At 41.0% G+C, this 23,001-nt stretch overlaps 1 protein-coding gene across 10 annotated transcripts in view; it reads right to left on the bottom strand.

The window, feature by feature from the left end:
* The window catches only part of LOC124288601 (6-phosphofructo-2-kinase/fructose-2,6-bisphosphatase-like), a 119,252-nt gene that overhangs the window by 46,435 nt on the left and 49,816 nt on the right, over positions 1–23,001 (bottom strand). For all 10 annotated transcript variants that reach the window (XR_006901485.1, XR_006901483.1, XR_006901484.1 and 7 more), the window contains exons 2-4: positions 12,937–13,062; positions 5,571–5,667; positions 5,084–5,147 (exon numbers count right to left, since the gene is read on the bottom strand). Coding sequence is in view for 5 of the 10 variants with exons in the window: in XM_046725156.1 (XP_046581112.1) it covers positions 5,084–5,147; positions 5,571–5,667; positions 12,937–13,062 (287 nt within the window). In the remaining 5 variants the exon portion in view is untranslated. The remainder of the gene's footprint in view (positions 1–5,083; positions 5,148–5,570; positions 5,668–12,936; positions 13,063–23,001) is intronic.

The raw sequence follows: 23,001 nt of genomic DNA, 5'->3' as shown, positions 1-23,001 counted from the left end.
CTAGGTCCAACTTAAGTAGGTTTACTAACCATCTAGTTGTGTTAGTAGCTTTATGATGAAATTCAACTGTAGTCTGAGACGCTGTGGATTTGGATCCACTTGTATCCCGTCGTCTAGGTAAATTCGCTGCGAAGTCCTTGACGATGTAGGTGCACAACCAGGTGTGACTGCCATCGTTGAACTTTATGTAAAAAATCGCCTGACTGCCGTACCCTCGTCCTTACTTGACAGGGGAGGTCTCTAACCTCAAGAAGGCAGCCCAATCATGAAGGTTCAGATTAGCTGGACTGTAAGGAGGCTTGCTCGTTCACTGATATATTGTTGTCACTTGCAACCTAAGTCTTGAACTGTGAACTATGATCGACCTCTGCGTAGGGCGTTGTCCATCGCGGTCCAATCAGAACAAGGCATTTTGATTCTGTAGAGTACCCGCGCTGTGATGTCACCGGTGTAGCAGGAAAAGGAACCTTGTATAATATAGTGCCATCGTTGATATTAGAACAATCGTCGGTCTTCACCGTAGCTTCCCGAAGTTACCCGGTGACCACGTGTTTCGAGGGTTAATGGTAAACGCGCGAAACCTCCGGCGCGAAATACCTCGCTCTGTAATATTAATGCTGGGTAGGTTATTTTCCTGGTTGTCGTGAAAGTAACTTCAGTCTTGAAGATAATTCCGACTTCCTTATATAAAGGTTCAATAAAACTTGCAAGTTGACAGCTTGTAGACTGTATACATGAATGTATCGTCATAATTGTAGAATTAAAGCTGAACTTGTTGTACATATTTCTTCTCAGAAATCGTTGACGATTATGAGTTATACTCGCTGTAACAAGGCTGCTGTTCAATTTCGATATTGAATTGTCTGCAGATCTGCGTAATGGTCACGCATGTAGATAATCGTATCGTAGTCCGGGATTGCATACCTAGCAATCTATACGGAAAAGTTGATTCCTGTGAAGATCTACGAAACGTCGTTGACTAAATAATACAACGACATTCTGTGTTGTAAATAGCCTGTGCAATTGCTTCGCGTAGGCTTGTAGACGGCATATGGCATACAGTTGATAGACAACTCATGCGATGTCTTGAACGGACTGACGAGTGGCTATATATGACGAGTGGATAGTATATGGAGACTTTGGAGGAGACTTCCTCGGCGAACGCCGGTGACTTCGCGAAGCTCTCGAAGTATGCCTTCTAGATCTTCTGGGTGAAGTAGACTTGGAGCCACTTAGCCTTCGCGACCTTCGCGAAGGTATCGAGTCAGAGCCCGATCAATATATATGTGTGCTTGCTTCGCAAACGACCTCTGTGTTCTACAGGGTGTGGGCTCGGCGAAGCGCTACTCCTCCGCGATGTCCCTCGCAACTGGTGAGGCTCTAGCTCCTTCGCGGAGGCGGCCAGGGACTTCCTTAGCGAAGTGTTCGCTATGGGCTGGGTTGCCCTTCGCGGAGGCTTTTCCCTGGATGACCTTCTGGACGAAGATGACTTGGAGCCTGTTACTGGTGCCCTTCGTGAAGACCTTCGCGAAGCTTCATCTGCGTCCGGTCCTGGGGAGCGACGACTTGACCTTCGCGAAGGCTTTCGTGAAGTCTGGGGGTCCGAGTCAGAGTCCAGGGATGAGGTGATCTTCCTTCTCGAGCCTTTATGTGAGTGTTGATCATCAGAGTCCGAGGTAGGTGATGATCTAGAAACCCTTCGCGAAGGCTGTACATCTGGGTCCTTCGTCGAGGTGGTCTGTGACTTCCTTCGCGGAGGTGGCTTAGTCGTGGCCGCTACGTTGACGGGGGGTCCCTCTGGGATGTCGTCTACATTGGAGCCTTCGCGAAGGCTCAGGCTCTGGGCTGGTTGTCTATCCAGTCTGCAACGGTCCTCCATCATCTTCATGATTTGCCGCATCAGGTCGTCTGGGACGGTCTGTGAAGATGTAGTCGGTGCCCTCTCTGCGATGTTAGCGACGGGGCCCTCAGGAAGATCATCCGACATCAGTGTAGACACATCAGGCTGCATGGCGATCTGTGCTGACGTCACTGTTGCCGACACCGGTCGTCTCTTGTGGCGTAGATCGGGTATGATGATCGGCTGATCATCATACAGGCCCAGTTCAGCGGCGGGAACAATCTCGGCTGAGAACGTTCTTGAAGACTTCGTAGATTTCCCCTTGGAGGTAGACGCTGCCCTGGGGGTACGGAGTCTGCGTTGAGTAGATGTCGAGGCCCTCTTAGACTTTGGCTGCGATGACGGGATGTCTGGGGAAGCAGGACGCTTCTTGGAGACGGCGGACTGCATCCCACGCCCCTCCTCCGAGGGAAACTCTAGCAGAACACCAGACGGGAGGGGGTCGTCCGACAGCAGCTGACTGGCTAGGGGGTCCGATGTATCGGCCATGGCTAAACCTTGTTTGCGTGACCTATCTGCTGCACGTCTCAAGACGCAAAGATGATATTTATTAAATGCAGAATTAGATAGATTAATACCGTAACTGCAACGTGAAGAAAACGCACAAGGCGTAGTACAGCTAGGGCATATTAAATGCGGGTGAGCATAATCTACAAATAGTACAGATTTTCATCAACGTAAACTAGCTGAACAATCACGGAATCCCGTGAATAAACAGTAGAAATACGAATAATTATCAATACATATTGATGAAGGATACTAGCTACATCTCTATAGTAAACTATAAGAGGTAACTGACTAAGAATAACCAAAGGATATAGTGTGTAGGGAGACACAGGCGCTCTCACATCCTGCTCACTGGGCGAAGAAGGAGAGAGTGAGGCACATGGGTGGAGGTGGCTCCCTCGTTCCCGCGCTTGTGGAAGGGAGGTAACTCGTGGTGAGTACTAATTAGTGATTTTTTATTGAAGGGAACTTCAATTAGGGAGATACAAGTGTTCCACAATGTTCGCAAGAAGAAGAAGACAAGCAAGCAATAAGCATGAGTCAGGATAAGGAAAAATACGGTAACTTTAAATCGCTAAATCTGGATAAAAAAATGAAAAGCCTGCAACTTCGATTTTATGCATGCGCTCATGGAAGAGGAAGTCTCTACCTCATGATGACATTTTCCAGCTTGGACAAAACGTGATTGCTTACATTCCCTTTTTAAAGTATTTCTGTTGTGTAATTTATCATCATCATACCTGTGCGCACACTTGTTTAGTTTACTTTCCATTCATATGAAATGATTGACAACAATTATTTCAACACATTCAATACTATTTCTACGCGAGGTGATTGGCGGTTGCTTGGAAATTTGAAGAAGTGCGGATCGTAACGCGCATGTGCAGTAGAGGTCAAAGTTTGCTAATATAAAAATGTTGCAGTTTCATAGTCTTTCGTTACCGTTTTAACTGTTTCAGTAGCGAATTATTATGTTTATGTTGCTATTTCCACGATTAATGTGGACTTTTTTTGGGTAGGCCTAGCCTAAACACAGTAGTGACCGGAAGCATGGCCAACAACTAACAAAGCTGGTGTACAATGGGGAGCAATCAGCCATTTTAGTCTCACAAGTAGCTTTTCAGTATGATAAAATGATGACCTGCTCTGAGCTGGAATCCCTGAAAGAGACACTGTTAAAGGTCACATGCAACCAAAAAATCAAACATAATTAAAACACAATTATCACTTATTCATGACATATAATATACATTGCTGGTTATGAAAAAACATATAAACAAAATTATAAGCGTACAATCGCAAATCAAAAGTGCAATATTGTGTACTTGGGTTTACTTCCCAAGAAACGAAGCAGCCGGGATACCTAACCCAGTCAGAGCGGTGGGTGTGCACTCAAGTGTAACGGCTGGTTCATTTGCAGATGCCCTCACGGCTCATTGTGTGTGTGTATATATAGAGATGTTGGGTTTTGTAAATACATGCTCATATTTTGTGTATAACATTTTACAATCAACAGACATCATAACATGTCATGTGTTCAAGTATCACACCTGCCTGTCTGTGTAATTACATAATGTGACAGATCGAACTCAGGCCATAAATCAATGCATTTTGTTTATGGTGTATAGCCTGATTGGTGTTAAGTTCAAATTGCATGTGGTCAGTGATAGCAGCTGTGTATTGAATATTGTCATTAGCAGACAGGCAGGCAGACACACAGGTGTCAATAAAACAAGACATTGAGTTTTGTCTGTGACAACGACATATCTATATCACAGTTAGAAATTCTGTCAACGCTAAATAATGACATTGCTTTTAAGTATCGAACTGAGAAAGTGACTCAGTAAGAAGAACGTGTGGTGAAATAGACAAATGAAATTATATAAACAGTTAATTTACTGTCATAACATATAAAAGCTCGCTACCTGTGAGATATCAACAAAACATTAGAAAAATAGCTCACACCAAAGCCTTCACCGAGTATTCACCGGACAACCCCCTTCAAATCTGCGCGAACCTATTTCACTCCGCACGTGCTATGAGCGCAGCCCAGCTGTTGAAACCCGTTTTCCAGGGGAAAATTAGTGAAAGGTTTGAACTCCGATTTCGCGCAGTTTTTTCATCGCGTTATTTTTCAACTTTATAGGTTGAATTTGCATTTTTGATGATTTGTTTTGGTAAGTCCATACCGAAAGGTATCAGAATCTGCAAAGTTGTGTTTTACGTTGCATGTGACCTTTAATAATCTATGACTAGTCATGATTCATACTTTCACATCAAAACTCAGAGACAGAGTGTTATCAAACCCATGTAAGTTGTGAGACAAAAAAATAAATCCATCTTCACTATTTATGTAATTTTGACACTGGACAAGATCACAGTTAAAATTACATTATCTCCATAGGTGTAATACTGACATAAGCCATGACACAATTGACGTCGCCTAATCACAAAGCAAAGTAATGCTGTCATTATATGCAGCATGATTAACATTCCCTAATCACAAAGCATGAAATACTCACATAGCGGGACAACACAAATAAACTTCCTTAATCACAACTTATGCAATATTAACACCACTGGACAACACAAATACAATTCCCTAGTCACAATACATGCAGTATTGGCACTGATCGACACCACAGTGAAAACTCCCTTATCACAATGTGCACTCACCCCAACCTCTCCCCCGTTCTCCAGGAACTTGCACGCATCCTCCATGGCCAGTAAAGCACACTTCCTGCAGGGGAATCAGTACACGTGTTACACTTGCTGTAATTATCTAGTCTCATTAGTTGGTGATTACTTTCATGACGTAGAATCAAGTAATTAAATAGTATCATTAGTTGGTGATTACTTTCATGACGTAGAATCAAATAATTAACTAGTTTCATTAGGTGGTGATTACTTTAATGTCTTATGTACAGGCAGTGGGTCATGCCAAGAAATCATGCAGGCCTCAGAGAAATTACAATGATAATTATATTAGAACACAATATTCATTTGTAATTACATAGATTCAGTGAAACACTTTTGTGATAGAGAATTGTTGTTCTTATGAAAATTGTAGATTTTGCTGGTTTTAGGAGTGTACTAGTTAACCACTGACTAAGTTGATTAATTGCAACATTGGAATGTTGGTAGGTGAGATATTCCTACTGACGTTCGTATCTCCTGGGCCTCCTTGTTGTCTGGGCGGAAGAAGTCATGGCTGCGGTATTTGTTGGTAGCTGCACGACGATACTCTCCAACATTGAACACTGGAACACAACAGAAACACTCTAGCAAACACTCAAGGTGATGACAAGGCATTCATATATGTTGACATGTATTTAGAGACATGGAATAGAACAATTAAAGAAAGTTCAAGGTATAAACTTTACAGACAATATAAAAGCCTTTTAGAACCAGAAAAATATTTAACTTTGTTAACAAATGAAAAACAGAAATATTCTTACTAGGATCAGAGCAGGAATATTAAAATTAAAGGTTAACGAGTGACAGTGGTTGGGAGTTGCTTTTAATCAACGTATTTGCCCCATATGTAATAAAGGAATAGAAGATGAATTTCATTTTATACTTATATGTGAATGTTAAAATAATCTAAGAAACTGTTATTTACCACAAATGCACAATGACAATCCGTCTATGTATAAATTTCATCAATTGTTATATCCTACATCAAAGGAATTATTAAATAATCTTGGTAAATATTTATGTTTGAGCTTTGAGCTAAGGCAGCGGCTAGTTGATGGATAATCTATTTTGTATTTCACCATGGCCCTTATGCTATAGTACACATGTTCATAATGTAGCTATGCTATATTCATCATTGGGGGATCAGTGTGTGTGTGTGATGTCTGGGTACGACACACACACACACACACACACACACACACACACACACACACACACACACACACACACACACACACACACACACACACACACAGACACACACACAGACACACACACACACACACACACACAATTCCTGGATCTGCCCATGTTCATCTTTATAATAATTATGTGTATGTTTGTACATGGGCGAGGGCCTTTATACGAAATAAAAGGCTGACTTGACTATAAACCAGTTGTTTACTCTGGGTTCATAAGCTGCAGCAAACTGACTTCTCAGATGTTCCCAGATTCTACCGATGTGAGGTTTTTACCAATATTCTGTTCTGTTATGGTGATAATGTCGTGCAAGGAACCTATTGTTCTATTATGATGAGACAGTAGAGCATGGGAACCTGTTGTTCTATTATGATGAGACAGTAGAGCATGGGAACCTGTTGTTCTATTATGATGAGACAGTAGAGCATGGGAACCTGTTGTTCTATTATGATGAGACAGTAGAGCATGGGAACCTGTTGTTCTATTATGATGAGACAGTAGAGCATGGGAACCTGTTGTTCTATTATGATGAGACAGTAGAGCATGGTAACCTGTTGTTCTCCTGGAGTAAGATACTATAGTCCGTTTGCAGCAGAATCGTACTGATAATAAGTTTACATTCGAAAGCAACAAATCATCTTAAATGGCATGAAAGTTAGTCATTTGTTCATACCAAATCATCACTATAATTTCAGACATAATTGGCATGAAGAAAATTAAACATTGTTTAACAAATGATCATGTAAATGTTCATGATTTAATGACTGTTGTAACAAGGGGGAGTCAGTTGTGCATATGGGCATATATTGTTACAAGTGGCCTGTCTGTCCTCTTACAATGATAACTTTGTTACTTTTGATGAGACTGAAGAGCCTTATGAAATGTTATGCTACTTTTGATGAGACTGAAGAGCCTTATGGCCTGCTATGTTACTTATGATGGGACTGAAGAGCCTTATGGCCTGCTATGTTACTTATGATGGGACTGAAGAGCCTTATGGCCTGCTATGTTACTTATGAGGGGACTGAAGAGCCTTATGGCCTGTTATGTTACTTATGATGAGACTAAGGAGCCTTATGGCCTGCTATGTTACTTATGATGGGACTGATGGGACTGAAGAGCCTTATGGCCTGCTATGTTACTTATGACGGAACTGAAGAGCCGTATGGCCTGCTATTTTACTTATGATGGGACTGAAGAGGCTTATGACCTGCTATGTTACTTATGATGGGACTAAAGAGCCTTATGGCCTGTTATGTTACCGAATGATTGGACTGAAGCACCTTATGGCCTGCAATGTTACCGAATGATGGGACTGAAGAGCCTTATGGCCTGTTATGTTACTTATGATGGGACTAAAGAGCCTTATGGCCTGCAATGTTACCTATGATGGGACTGAAGCACCTTATGGCCTGCTATGTTACTTATGATGGGACTAAAGAGCCTTATGGCCTGCTATGTTACTTATGATGGGACTGAAGCACCTTATGGCCTGCTATGTTACTTATGATGGGACTGAAGAGGCTTATGGCCTGCTATTTTACTTATGATCGGCCTAAAGAGCCTTATGGCCTGCTATGTTACTTATGATGGGACTGAAGTGCCTTATGGCCTGCTATGTTACTTATGATGGGACTAAAGAGACTTATGGCCTGCTATGTTACTTATGATGGGACTGAAGCACCTTATGGCCTGCTATGTTACTTATGATGGGACTGAAGAGGCTTATGACCTGCTATGTTACTTATGATGGGACTAAAGAGCCTTATGGCCTGCTATGTTACTTATGATGGGACTGAAGCGCCTTGTGGCCTGTTATGTTACTTTTGATGAAACTGGAGAGCCTTGTGTTATTTGTGAAACAGGATGTTGAAAATTAATGTACTCTTAAAAACTTGCAGCGTGCTGTGACTACGGCAGCCTTACATGCAACACCAGATACACACCATGATTGAAAATGGAAGAACTCAAGCAAGCAGGCCTTTCTGAACTTTGAACAGGATTGCTACAGTCCCAGCTTTTGATTGAAACGAGCTAGTTAACACTTAAAAGATGCATGTTGGTGTATCATATTTCTCAAGCTCCAGACTTTGGGTATACATGCTACCTGAAACATTATAAGGGAAGTGTAAAAAGCAAAGACTGGAGTCCCTGAGGTTTCCTGACTTACACTAACAGGGATGAGAATGTGGTATGAGTGAAAAGGAGGAATATGACCCGGGGGTCTTGGGGGCTGCAGGTCCCATTATGCCAGACCTAAGTTTCATAAGAATGACATCAGTGCAATCAAATCTGTGGAATTCCGTGGACCACATTCTTAAAACATTTAGGCAGAACAGAATTATGAAATGGATCCTATTACCGCTTAATTTTCCAGCACTGAACATTCACAGAGTGGCTCCAGGTGAGGCTGCTCTGTGCTGGGCTATAAATACACTAAAAGCAACATGGTGTATCTACAGTATCAGTAGGTCCAGGCTAGGAATAGCATCCCCTCCCTCACAACCCTTACTTTAGCCACCACTTGGCAGCAGCAGCACCTGCACACCTCCACAAAACACTTACATCATCATTGTTCAAGTACCCACTTTTGAACCATTGCATAAAAACATTTCAGAAATAAAAATTTCACAAAGAGAATTATTGTGAACAATATCCTCCTGGCAAGGCGACGTTTCACAAAGTGATAGCTCTGTATTAAGTTCACAGGAAGGTTCACTGGTTTTCAGTAGTAGCAGGTTTCTCTCACCCATTCTTCAGTTCATCGGTGGTGCTTACTCTCTTTATACTGTAGACATTACAGTCGTCAACACAAACATTTCCCCTGAACAGAGCACTGTCTGAGATTACAAATAGAAAACAACAACAGGACAATAGAGTCTGAAAGATATCAACTGCTCTAGCTTGCTTAAGTTTTCAGATATAGTTTTCTGTTGATACCTATGTCAGGAAAACACAATAAAAATCCTTTTATTGACCCATGAGATAGGTAAATGTGGATGATGTGAACAAAGCAAACGACTCAATCTACATCTGTTATGGACAAGGTCTGATGACTAGACGGTGGATCCAATGTGTAGACTATACAGCCAGCCCTGGGTAACCTAGCAACAGTCAGTCATTATTGGTGTGTGTGTTTGACACAGAGTCCTAACTCCCACATTCATAACGGTCACGGTTGATGACTCTGATGTATAGAACACAGTTGGCCCTGAGATGACATGCCACAGTCAAGGCTGATGGATCCATGTGTAGAACACAGTTGGCCCTGAGATGACAAGCCACAGTCAAGGCTGATGGATCCATGTGTAGAACACAGTTGGCCCTGAGATGACAAGCCACAGTCAAGGCTGATAGATCCATGTGTAGAACTCAGTTGGCCCTGAGATGACAAGCCACAGTCAAGGCCCATGTGTAGAACACAGTTGGCCCTGAGATGACAAGCCACAGTCAAGGCTGATGGATCCATGTGTAGAACACAGTTGGCCCTGAGATGACAAGCCACAGTCAAGGCTGATGGATCCATGTGTAGAACACAGTTGGCCCTGAGATGACAAGCCACAGTCAAGGCTGATGGATCCATGTGTAGAACACAGTTGGCCCTGAGATGACAAGCCACAGTCCAGGCTGAGATGACAAGCCACAGTCAAGGCTGGATGTATAGAACACAGTTGGCCCTGAGATGACAAGCCACAGTCAAGGCTGATGGATCCATGTGTAGAACACAGTTGGCCCTGAGATGACAAGCCACAGTCAAGGCTGATGGATCCATGTGTAGAACACAGTTGGCCCTGAGATGACAAGCCACAGTCAAGGCTGATGGATCCATGTGTAGAACACAGTTGGCCCTGAGATGACAAGCCACAGTCACAGTCAAGGCTGATGGATCCATGTGTAGAACACAGTTGGTTGGCCTGAGATGACAACAGTCAAGGCTGATGGATCCATGTGTGGAACACAGTCAGATGACATGCCACAGTCAAGGCTGATGGATCCATGTGTAGAACACAGTTGGCCCTGAGATGACAAGCCACAGTCAAGGCTGATGATCCATGTCACAGTTGTGACAAGCCACAGTCAAGGCTGATGAATCATGTGTAGAACACAGTTGGCCCTGAGATGACAAGCCACAGTCAAGGCTGATGGATCCATGTGTAGAACACAGTTGGCCCTGAGATGACAAGCCACAGTCAAGGCTGATAGATCCATGTGTAGAGATGACACACAGTTGGCTGATGGATCCTGAGATGACATGCCACAGTCAAGGCTGATGGATCCATGTGTAGAACACAGTTGGCCCTGAGATGACATGCCACAGTCAAGGCTGATGGATCCATGTGTAGAACACAGTTGGCCCTGAGATGACATGCCACAGTCAAGGCTGATGGATCCATGTGTATCACAGTGTGACATGCCAGTCAAGGCATGAGATCAGTTGGAACCAGTTGGCCTGAGATGACATGCCACAGTCAAGGCTGATGGATCCATGTGTAGAACACAGTTGGCCCTGAGATGACATGCCACAGTCAAGGCTGATGGATCCATGTGTAGAACACAGTTGGCCCTGAGATGACATGCCACAGTCAAGGCTGATGGATCCATGTGTAGAACACAGTTGGCCCTGAGTTGAAATGCCAGTCAAGGCTATATCTCCGATGTAGAAAACAGTTAGCCATAAGACTGGTTATGCCTACACAATGAAGCTGGTCTTTATGACAATGTCAATAAGGGAACAGCTTGCTTTGATGTGGTTAGATATAACAATGTCAAGCACAGCCTGACGCATGTACGGAAGATTATATTTAATTCATGTTGCAATCTATACATTGTAGTCACCAACACATCAAAGTAGATGTTACCCAGTTACCAGTGGATAGAACACTTAGCAGACTAAAGGACCCTTTATGTTCACTTTTGTTTTCTTACTCAGGGCCATGAGCTACCAAAGTGTTTTGTGACATGTAGAGTTCATATGTTTTGGATAAGCTGAATATATTACCTATAAGGGAAGAATGATCATGTGTAATATAACTTTCTCATAAAACAACATATGCATGTTAGCAACATTATACTAGTCAAGTGAAGGCATTTGGCATCGCGGTACTTCAGTGATGAGAATAATATCACATGATCCCTTCTTCATGACGTCACAAACTCATTAGATTATGTTATCATAACAACAATTAGTCATCAATGAAGTATCTCAGTAGGTTGATAATTAGGAGATAAACATACTGCTATGCGTACAGTTTAAAATTAAATTTAGTGCTGATATAATTTTGTTATATACTCTGATTTTCCAACACTCTATGTTTATCTCCATTCTAAGATAACCTCATTATTAAGATTTTTAAAAAACCAAAGATACTGTGTTGGAATATCACAGGTATATAACATGATTATATACCTCTGAATGACTTTAATTAACCAATCACAATGCAATATTTACTGAAGTCATGGTAGAATTAACATGTTTACATTTTTCCCTGAGAATGCCAATCAGTAATACAAATATAACTCTGAATGACTCATATTGACATATTTCATATCATAAGGGTAACTTCCCTCTGTGGCACATCTCTGTCACACATCACTACTTTCATAGGCCACAGAGGGAAATTGAGTAGAGGCCACATACCACGGGTACAGGTGACCAGTTTCAATTAATGAGGTGTGAATGTGAATCTTTATTATGTGAAGATGTATGTGACAACCTTCACCAGTGTAGCAGTGATCTTTGCTGCAAACAAAACTATAGAAGGGCTCCTGATCTATCAGTGGAGATGGAACATCAAATAATACACTACATTATATCAAACATCAAGTGAATGTGTTATTTTAGTGTAAGATCAATCAAATTGTAGTGTGTCTATAAAATCTGTTTAAATATATTATGGGCTAAAGACTATTTATGTTGTCAGGCAATTAAGCATAATCATCTTGAATGTAGGACTAAAATACTTATCCTTAAGTGCTGACACTGTTTCTACATAAAAAACTGTATATTCTGTTTCATTTAACAGGTAACGTAAACGTTTGCATTTATATTGCTTATTGCCTAAAGTCTTTATGAGAACCACCATCTTCTGAACACATTCAAATCTTATGTCACTTGTACCATCTTTTCTGGGACAGAAGAGGTTCAGGGTTATCAGACTTACACTCTGTTACTCCCCTAACAGGAACAGTATCTCAAGTGTCTTCCACTTTGTACATCCACTTGAAAGGAATAAACCGTTCCCTGGAGATCCCTGAGGCAGAGATGTACCTGCCAGTCTTGAGACTGTCTATTATGGCCACCAACTTTACAACTAATCAAATCGGACTCTGTTATTGTACGGGAATCATTGTCTGTTGTTTCTGTCACAATCTCAATCGGCCATAAGATTCATTAACTGATTCTCCCTCCATAAGCAAAGATGGCTGATAAGGATTTGTGTCAGCTTCATCGGAGAGGCCTAGTGATTACAGGGTTAGACCTCATCCTTCACAATCAATGTGATAATTCCACTCTTGGTGTTCTCTGACTACTGGAATATGTATAATACACGAAACCACAGTGCACATTCTCCAGACCCGTATCACCACCCCTACCTCAGCCCTGGTCTCTTCACATACAATATACACCTTACCTTTCGTACTGACTCCGATCCAGTTCAGGTAGCGTGTCAGCTTCTTGGAGATGTAAGTCTTGCCTCTAGCCGGCAGCCCGACCATGGCAATAACCGTGGGAGCCTGGACAACATGGGGGCAGGATGCTGCAAGATAAAGCTGATCTTAGTACTTCGTATAGATTAGTGTCATACAGTTTGGTACATCACTCCTGCAGCCATGACAAGTCACAGATGTTCTGCTCTCTGATCGGATGCTCTGTCCACGATACCACGGACACCACGGACACACTGACCCCATACAACTAGCAGTATGTAACAACACTATTTCTAACATGAACCATTGATATACGTCTTGCTCTTCGTTTCACCTATGGAACTTAGGGGAGGATTTTTATCTGTCAAACTGAAGAAAACTAGAAAAGTAACAGGGAAGATCATATCAATGGCATTTTCAAACAAAATCCTGCTTTACAATGAGGCAGTGATTCTGCACACAATATTCACAGCAGATTTCATGTACAGGGCAAATGCCATTCCGAAGTTTTATCAAGATCAGTAATAAAACTAACAGACTAAATGGCAACATCAAGTAATCATGCAGCACACTACTGCAATGAAACACATATATTAACACCACTGATCAAAGAAACATGACAGCATTATTGACTGGATTGACAGCAGCTGAAGTCCTTTGTTATGTGGAAGATAACATTTAGTTTGGAGATTTCAAGCTGCTTTTAGCAATATTCCATGGAGGGGACACCTGAATAAGCTAGATAGTTTCCAAACATACTTGAATATTTTCGAATGTTTGAATAGTTTCAACTGGTAAATGAGAATATACTTTTTGTTTACTTATATTTTTTTGTTTGCTATATGTGCAAGATTTACCTGCCTGTTTGTCATGAAATTTGGCTGCACATCCTAACCAATTACTAGTCTTTGAAATTATGCATCAAAGTCTATTTTCCATGTAGCAGCCCAAATGTAATAAGTTCAAGGGGGTGATTAATCTAAAATACTATCAGAGAAAGATTTTGGAACCAATTTGATTTCAGACACAATGTACTTGAACCAGCACCAAACTTCACTTGCTGAACAGCATTGGTAAACGACTGCATCTGACCCAAGTAGGACATAATCATGCTTGCAGTGGCTACATTTGACATGGTACTGTTTTTCACTCAGAACATATCAGTTTACTGCTGCAGCTGTCAGTGAAATACAACCACATCCCACTGACATACACATGAAATACAACCACATCCCACTGACATACACATGAAATACAACCACATCCCACTGACATACACATGAAATACAACCACATACTGACATACACATGAAATACAACCACATCAACTGACATACAACCATGAAATACAACCACATCAACCACATCTGACATACACATGAAATACAACCACATCCCACTGACATACACATGAAATACAACCACATCCCACTGACATACACATGAAATACAACCACATCCCACTGACATACACATGAAATACAACCACATCCCACTGACATACACATGAAATACAACCACATCCCACTGACATACACATGAAATACAACCACATCCCTGACTGAAATACATACATCACTGAAATACAACCACATCCCACTGACATACACATGAAATACAACCAACCACATCCAAATACAACCACTGACATACACATGAAATACAACCACATCCCACTGACATACACATGAAATACAACCACATCCCACTGACATACACATGAAATACAACCACATCCCACTGACATACACATGAAATACAACCACATCCTGACATACACATGACCATACATACATGAAATACACATCCACTGACATACACATGAAATACAACCACATCCCACTGACATACACATGAAATACAACCACATCCACTGACATACACATGAAATACAACCACATCCCACTGACATGAAATACAATACACACCACATCCCACTGACATACACATGAAATACAACCACATCCCACTGACATACACATACATCCCATGACATAACATGACACAACCACATCCCACTGACATACACATGAAATACAACCACATCCCACTGACATACACATGAAATACAACCACATCCCACTGACATACACATGAAATACAACCACATCCCACTGACACATCAACCACATCCCACTGATACACATGAAATAAATAAACCACATCCCACTGACATACACATGAAATACAACCACATCCCACTGACATACACATGAAATACAACCACATCCCACTGACATACACATGACATGACCAATCCAACATACACATGAAATAACCCACTCCCACATGACATACACATGAATTACATAACTACATCCACATACACATGAAATACAACCACATCCCACTGACATACACAAATGATCCCATACACATGAAATACAACCACATCCCACTGACATACACATGAAATACAATACAACCACATCCCACTGACATACACATGAAATACAACCACATCCCACTGACATACACATGAAATACAACCACATCCCACTGACATACATGAAATACAACCAAATCCCAACTGACATACACATGAAATACAACCACATCCCACTGACATACAAATACAACCACATCCCACTGAATACACATGAAATACAACCACATCCCACTGACACATGAAATACAACCACATGAATATACAACCACATCCCACTGACATACACATGAAATACAACCACATCCCACTGAATACAACCACATCCCACTGACATACACATGAAATACAACCACATCCCACTGACATACACATGAAATACAACCACATCCCACTGACATACACATGAAATGAAATACAACCACATCCCACTGACATACACATGAAATACAACCACATCCCACTGACATACACATGAAATACAACCACATCCACTGCACATGACATACATACACATGAAATACAACCACATCCCACTGACATACACATGAAATACAACCACATCCCACTGACATACACATGAAATACAACCACATCCCACTGACATACACATGAAATACCACACCACATCCATGAAATACAACCACTGACATACACACATGAAATACAACCACATCCCACTGACATACACATGAAATACAACCACATCCCATCCAACTGACATACACATGAAATACAACCACTGGCATCCACACTGACATACACATGAAATACAACCACATCCCACTGACATACACATGAAATACAACCACATCCCACTGACATACACATGAAATACAACCACATCCCACTGACATACACATGAAATACAACCACATCCCACTGACATACACATGAAATACAACCACATCCCACTGACATACACATGAAATACAACCACATCCCACTGACATACACATGAAATACAACCACATCCCACTGACATACACATGAAATACAACCACATCCCACTCATACTGAAATACATACACATGAAATACAACCACATCCCACTGAAATACATCCCACTGACATACACATGAAATACAACCACATCCCACTGACATCCCACTGACATACACATGAAATACAACCACATCCCACTGACATACACATGAAATACAACCACATCCCACTGACATACACATGAAATACAACCACATCCCACTGACATACACATGAAATACAACCACATCCCACTGACATACACATGAAATACAACCACATTCCTGACACTGAAATACAACCACATCCCACTGACATACACATGAAATACAACCACATCCCACTGACATACACATGAAATACAACCACATCCATCCCACTGACATATACATGAAATACAACCACATGACATACACATGAAATACAACCACATCCACACATCCCACTGACATACTGACATGAATGATACAACATCCCACTGACATACACACATCCCACTGACATACACATGAAATACAACCACATCCCACTGACATACACATGAAATACCCAACCACATCCCACTGACATACACATGAAATACAACCACATCCCACTGACATACACATGAAATACAAATACAACCACATCCACTGACATACATACATACATCCCACTGACATACAAAATACAACCAACCACATCCACACTGACATCCCACTGACATACACATGAAATACAACCACATCCCACTGGCATACACATGAAATACAACCACATCCCACTGACATACACATGAAATACAACCACATCCCACTGACATACACATGAAATACACATACCCACATCCAACTGATGACATCCCACTGACATACACATACATCCCACTGACACACATGAAATACAACCACATGAAATACAACCACATCCCACTGACATACACATGAAATACAACCACATCCCACTGACATACACATGAAATACAACCACATCCATGAAATACACTGACATACACACACATGAAATACAACCACATCCCCACTGACATACACATGAAATACAACCACATCCCACTGACATACACATGAAATACAACCAATCCCACTGACGACACACATCCCACTGGCACATACACATGAAATACAACCACATCCCACTGACATACATGAAATGAAATGACATACACCACATCCCACTGACATGAAATGCAACATCCAACTGACATACATGAAATACAACCACATCCCACTGACATACACACATGAAATACAACCACATCCCACTGACATACACACAAATACAACCACATCCCACTGACATGCATGAAATACAACCACATCCCACATACACATGAAATACAACCACATCAACTGATTACATGAAATACAACCCCACTGACATACATGAATACAACCACATCCCACTGACATACACATGAAATACAACCACATCCCACTGACATACACATGACAACCACATCCCACTGAATACACACAAATACAACCACATCCCACTGAAATACAACCACATCCCACTGACATGAAATACAACCACATCCCACTGACATACATGAAATACAACCACATCCCACTGACAATACACATGACATACAACCACATCCCACTGACATACACATGAAATACAACCACATCCCACTGACATACACATGAAATACAACCACATCCCACTGACATACACATGAAATACAACCACATCCCACTGGCATACATCACATGAAATACAACCACATCCCACTGACATACACATGAAATACAACCACATGACTGGCATACACAAATACAACCACATCCCACATGACTGACATACACATGAAATGAAATACAACCACATCCCATACACATGAAATACATCCACTGACATGAAATACAACCACATCCCACTGACATACACATGAAATACAACCACATCCCACTGACATACACATGAAATACAACCACATCCCACTGACATACACATGAAATACAACCACATCCCACTGACATACACATGAAATACAACCACATCCCACTGACATACACATGAAATACAACCACATCCCACTGACGCACTGAAATACAACCATGAAATACAACCACATCCCACTGACATATGACACACAAATACAACCACATCCCACTGACATACATGAAATGAAATACAACCACATCAAACCACATGACATACACATGAAATACAACCACATCCCACTGACATACACATGAAATACAACCACATCCCACTGACATACACATGAAATACAACCACATCCCACTGACATACACATGAAATACAACCACATCCCACTGGCATACACATGAAATACAACCACATCCCACTGACATACACATGAAATACAACCACATCCCACTGACATACACATGAAATACAACCACATCCCACTGACATACACATGAAATACAACCACATCCCACTGGCATACACATGAAATACAACCACATCAAAATCCCTTCACAGCTGTTGTTGGTTGTCTTGTGATCATCAATACTGATGTTGTCATTATCCACCACACTGAGCCATCAACTCCTTTACTATCTTGTACATATCAGTCCCATTCAACAAAACATGTATAACGTTTGCAGCCATTCCTGTTAACAAGCATCCTTACTGATGGCAACTGTCAACAGTTGGAAACTGCATACAGTGCAAGTGAAATGCAGCTAAGTAATGATGCCTCACTGGTGTAATTCTTCCCTTTGCTTGGTATGCATGGCAGGTCAGACAGACCCTTGACCACACTGGTTGCTTAGAAACCAGAAACCAGAAAAAACAACTGACAGGACTATTTTTACACTAGGATCATAAATGTAGTTTAAGCAACTTCCTTGTAAGATGCACACATAGTAACTATAATATCTAAAGTTCCAAAAGTTAACATGCAACAAGGTGTGCAAGTATATGATGAGAGGTGTGCTAGTATATGCTGCGAGGTGTGCAAGTATATGCTGTGAGGTATTCAAGAATATGCTGTGAGGTGTGCAAGTATATGCTGTGAGGTGTGCAAGTATATGCTGTGAGGTATTCAAGTATATGCTGAGGTGTGCAAGTATATGCTGCGAGGTATTCAAGTATATACTGTGAGGTGTGCAAGTATATACTATGAGGTATTCAAGTATATACTGTGAGGTTTTCAAGTATATGCTGCAAGGTATTCAAATATATGCTGTGAGGTGTGCAAGTATATGCTGCGAGTGTGTAAGTATATGCTGCAAGGTGTGCAAATATATGCTGCGAGGTATTCAAGTATATGCTGCGAGGTATTCAAATATATGCTGCGAGGCATTCAAGTATATGCTGCTACGTGTGCAAGTATATGCTGCAAGGTATTCAAGTATATGCACTGTGAGGTGCAGGTATTCAAGTATATGCTGCAAGGTGTGCAAGTATATAGTATGAGGTATTCAAGTATATGCTGTGAGGTGCAAGTATATGCTGCAAGGTATTCAAGTATATGCTGCAAGGTATTCAAGTATATGCTGCAAGGTATTCAAGTATATGCTGCAAGGTATTCAAGTATATGCAAGGTGTGCAAGTATATGCCATGACACGTGTGAAAGTATATACAGGGAGGTGTGCAAGTATACTACCCATCAAAAGTTAAGACTCACTTATTTTAATGTAAATATAGCAACTTATTTCAGTCAACTGTACTAAACTAGACTTTGCAAAATATTCCATACTGTTTAAAGGCACTGTTTACACATGAACTGATGTCTTGTAAAACAAATTCATAACGTTGAAAAGATTATTGTCATGAGTTCAATAAATGATGGCGAATTCTTAACAAAACTCTACACTCAAACTCAAATGTACACATGCACAATATTTGCACATGCTTTTCAGCAATTTGATGCATGATCCTGACGTGTAAATCCTCTGCGTAAGGTTTGCAGTTGGTTCCCCCAAGTTAGTGGACAAAGTCATCTTTCGATGTAACCATTGGTATATACATAACATATAGCGAGTGCTGTAAGTGAGTCTAAACTTTTGATGGGTAGTATATATGCAAGAAGGCTCGCAAGTATATGTGGTGAGGTATAATTCCAGGAAGGATATTTCATTAGTTTTATGTCTTGGTTGGCTTTTGAGACTATTGGAGGAATAGTTTAGTTAAACACTTTCTTGATCATTAAACACATGGATCAATCTGAAGTATTGACCCTGGGAAATCAAACCCATAACCTGGAATACCTGGGATGATAAAGGGACATTACCCTGCAAGAAAAGTGCAGCAGTGTGTTCCTCTGTTGAGGAAGTGAATAATATTCCATTCAGTATGCAAGAGGCAAATGTAGTTTGTGTTTAAACACTGGGTGAGATAACACCATAACACATCAGGAAAATCATGGAGGAAACTTATGTGCATTTATTGAAAACACATAGAGAGTAGATATGTTGCTTTCTATAGGCAGTTAACTCTGGTAGTAACACAGATATAGTAGTGTTGATTTGTAGGGACATAATAAAGACACAAGCTTGCCCCAGGAAATCATACAGGACACCTTATTGTAGTATTACATTCAAATGTTTCAGTATTCACAGTATTCAGAACAAATATCTGCAGACAAGCTGACTGGTAGAAGGAACATACGCACTGGCATTGAAACCAGGCAACCCAAAACAACAGTAACCCTACTTTCTCCATCTGTGAAGTCTGTACGTTGCCTCAGATTTCAGGAATAACACAGGAACTAAACCTAACCCTCTGCAGGCTGAAACTACGGCATTGCTTCACCTTCAAGGAAGTATACCTACACTACACATCACTGTAGATTTGACAACCCACCTCATTTCAGATTCATGATGTGACCCAAGACCAAATCCTACCTGATACCATCCAAAGATACTTCACATAAATAGTGGTGCAAAGGGAAAACAGACACTCCATGTTGGTTTAGGTTACTGACTACCTCAATTCAGCTGTACAGTCATATTGATGAAGTGTCAAGGTTGCAGAATACTAATGATGCTTAAAGGCAGACAGCACCATCTGCTGCTGTTGAAACAAACTGGGGACGTACAGTTGCACAACTTGTTCCACCATTTCAAATCTAGGTGGCACCAAAGCAATATTGTCCACAACCTACATTGCTTTGAGGTTTGAGCTATGAAACTTACACACAATGCTATCCTATTCAAAGTGGTAATACACCAGCGTTCAAATACCTGCCTGCCCGACTGCCCGGGACCGGCTATTTTCAACATGGACTGCCAGATTCTCAAATTCACCTGCCCGACGGTCAGGTTAAAATTTAGACACGTATACGAAGATATTCATCATATTTCAGGATAATAAATCATTATTAATTCACTCGTAAAAATAAATGATGAAATTCCAATTGGATGATAAACTATGTCGCTTGTCACACCTAAATTATTTGTGGGCAGGTAAGTTTTGGTCAGGACTGGCAAGTCTTACATCTAACCAGCCCTGTGGTCTGGCTGAAATTGTTGGGAGTTTCATACCCTGTAATAGGCCCAATTGTAGACATTATTACACTGATGTTCAGAGAGCTCTTGTAAGATATTTCACTATGTCCTGCTTGGGGCAGAATGCTCACTTAGTTTAAATTTTCTGTCAGCATAATTTATGTGTAACCAGGCTCATCACTCACGTCTAAACTATGAGTTTGAATACATACTGTGTCTTCGGTGATTTGGATCAGACCTGAGAGGACTTCCAACTATCCTGAGTATAAACCCTTTAAGCCACACTCGGGCCGACCTTATATTGATCTGACTCAACATGTATATTGATTCAGCCATTATCAGCTGATTGTACCAGCAGGGAGATTTGTCATTTCCCTGTAAATGACTTGTTAAAGCAGTCATGGCTTGACCAGCATCAGTAATGACTTTAGAAAGAAACCACAACAACTACACAGTTCAATAATACCACTAACACTCTCCCAATGCCGAGAGTATCATTGTTTAGAACACCCAAAGATCTTCTAGCTTATTATCTGTTATTATGATGTTGATTTTAGAAGCATACCTGGCCAAGTGGCACTTACAGGGTAATAACACACAAGGTAGCCACACATCACTTCTAAACTGCTATGACTCATCAAACATGTGATAATAAGCCAGATGGCTGGACGTTATAGATTCTCATTGACCTGTTGCTCAGGTGGTTCATAGTCACAAACACTGCTTGGATTTCTATTTATCCAGAAGGTACTGAGTCAATGGCTTGCTAATTTAGAATTATTTCAACCACTAACATACTCTTCAGATATGGTGGGACTCTTCTAAACTGAACCTAAGCCCTGGGAACCTGGACATGACTTGCCTCTGTGGTCTTGTGGATACCCAGACACACACACATGCAGGCAGACACACTCACATAAACACATCAATATATACATCTGCAATAACTTGAACACAAGATATTGCCCTATTTCATGCCACCTTATGTGCCACAGCAGATTCAGTTATAGAGTTGACAGAAATATACATGGATGTTGTCTGGTGTATTACATACCTACCCAGCTCTGTGACATATTACCCATGTCAATTTGTGATGTACTTCCTACACTTATTATGGTGTTGTCATGCATATTTCAGATAATCAGTGATTTATACTTCATGATGTTTTATTTGATACATCACCACCACGTAACCATACATGTCCGTGTAAACACAACGATTACTCTGAGTAAAACCTAAAAACATTTCAAAA

The sequence above is a fragment of the Haliotis rubra genome, unplaced genomic scaffold (assembly GCF_003918875.1).
Source record: "Haliotis rubra isolate DU_JTF1 unplaced genomic scaffold, ASM391887v1 Scf420, whole genome shotgun sequence".
Taxonomy (NCBI): domain Eukaryota; kingdom Metazoa; phylum Mollusca; class Gastropoda; order Lepetellida; family Haliotidae; genus Haliotis; species Haliotis rubra.
This window is presented reverse-complemented; position numbering and strand designations above follow the sequence as displayed.